Source organism: Ammospiza caudacuta, chromosome 7 (genome assembly GCF_027887145.1).
Source record: "Ammospiza caudacuta isolate bAmmCau1 chromosome 7, bAmmCau1.pri, whole genome shotgun sequence".
NCBI lineage: Eukaryota > Metazoa > Chordata > Aves > Passeriformes > Passerellidae > Ammospiza > Ammospiza caudacuta.
The window spans coordinates 4,401,670-4,402,584 of NC_080599.1; the positions used below are offsets into that span (position 1 = coordinate 4,401,670).

At 54.8% G+C, this 915-nt stretch overlaps 1 protein-coding gene across 1 annotated transcript; it reads right to left on the bottom strand.

Annotated features, from left to right (window-relative positions):
- On the bottom strand, positions 1 to 660 carry LOC131560207 (olfactory receptor 14C36-like; the record flags this gene model as incomplete). Its single annotated transcript, XM_058808876.1, has 1 exon — positions 1 to 660. A coding segment is annotated over exon 1 (660 nt), but the record flags the coding sequence as incomplete, so codon positions are not given.
- Positions 661 to 915: the final 255 nt, after the last annotated feature.

Sequence of the window (915 nt, forward strand, 5' to 3'; positions counted from 1 at the left end):
CACTGCAGCCTTGAGCTCCTGGTTCCTCAGGCTGTAGATGAGGGGGTTCAGGGCTGGAGGTACCACTGAGTACAGAACTGACAGGGCCAGATCCAAGGATGGAGAGGACTTGGAGGGGGGCTTTAGGTAAGTAAAAAATGAGGTGCTGATGAATAGAGAGATCACGGCCAGGTGAGGGAGGCAGGTGGAAAAGGCTTTGTGCCGTTCCTGCTCCGAGAGAATCCTCTGCACGGCCCTGAAGATCTGCACATAGGAGAAAACAATGAACACAAAACAGCCAATTCCTAAAAAGGCACACACTGCAAGAAGCCCAAGTTCTCTGAGAAAGGTTTTAGCACAGGAGAGCTTGAGGATCTGTGGGATTTCACAGAAGAACTGGCCCAGGACATTGCCATGGCACATGGGCAGGGAAAATGTATTGACTGTGTGCAGCAGTGAAAAGAGAAAACCACTGGCCCAGGCAGCTGCTGCCATGTGGGCACAAGCTCTGCTGCCCAGGAGGGTCCTATAGTGCAGGGGTTTGCAGATGGACACATAGCGGTCATAGCACATGATGGTCAGGAGGGAAAGCTCTGCTGACATGAAAAAGGCAAAAAAAAAGAGCTGAGCAGCACATCCTTCATAGGAGATGTCCCTTGTGTCCCAGAGGGAATTGTGCATGGCTTTGGGGACAGTGGTGCAGATGGAGCCCAGGTCGCTGAGGGCCAGGTTGAGCAGGAAGAAGAACATGGGCGTGTGCAGGTGGTGGCCGCAGGCTACGGCGCTGATGATGAGGCCGTTGCCCAGGAGGGCAGCCAGGGAGATGCCCAGCAAGAGGCAGAAGTGCAGGAGCTGCAGCTGCCGCGTGTCTGCCAATGCCAGCAGGAGGAAGTGGCTGATGGAGCTGCTGTTGGACATTTGCTGGGGCTGGACATG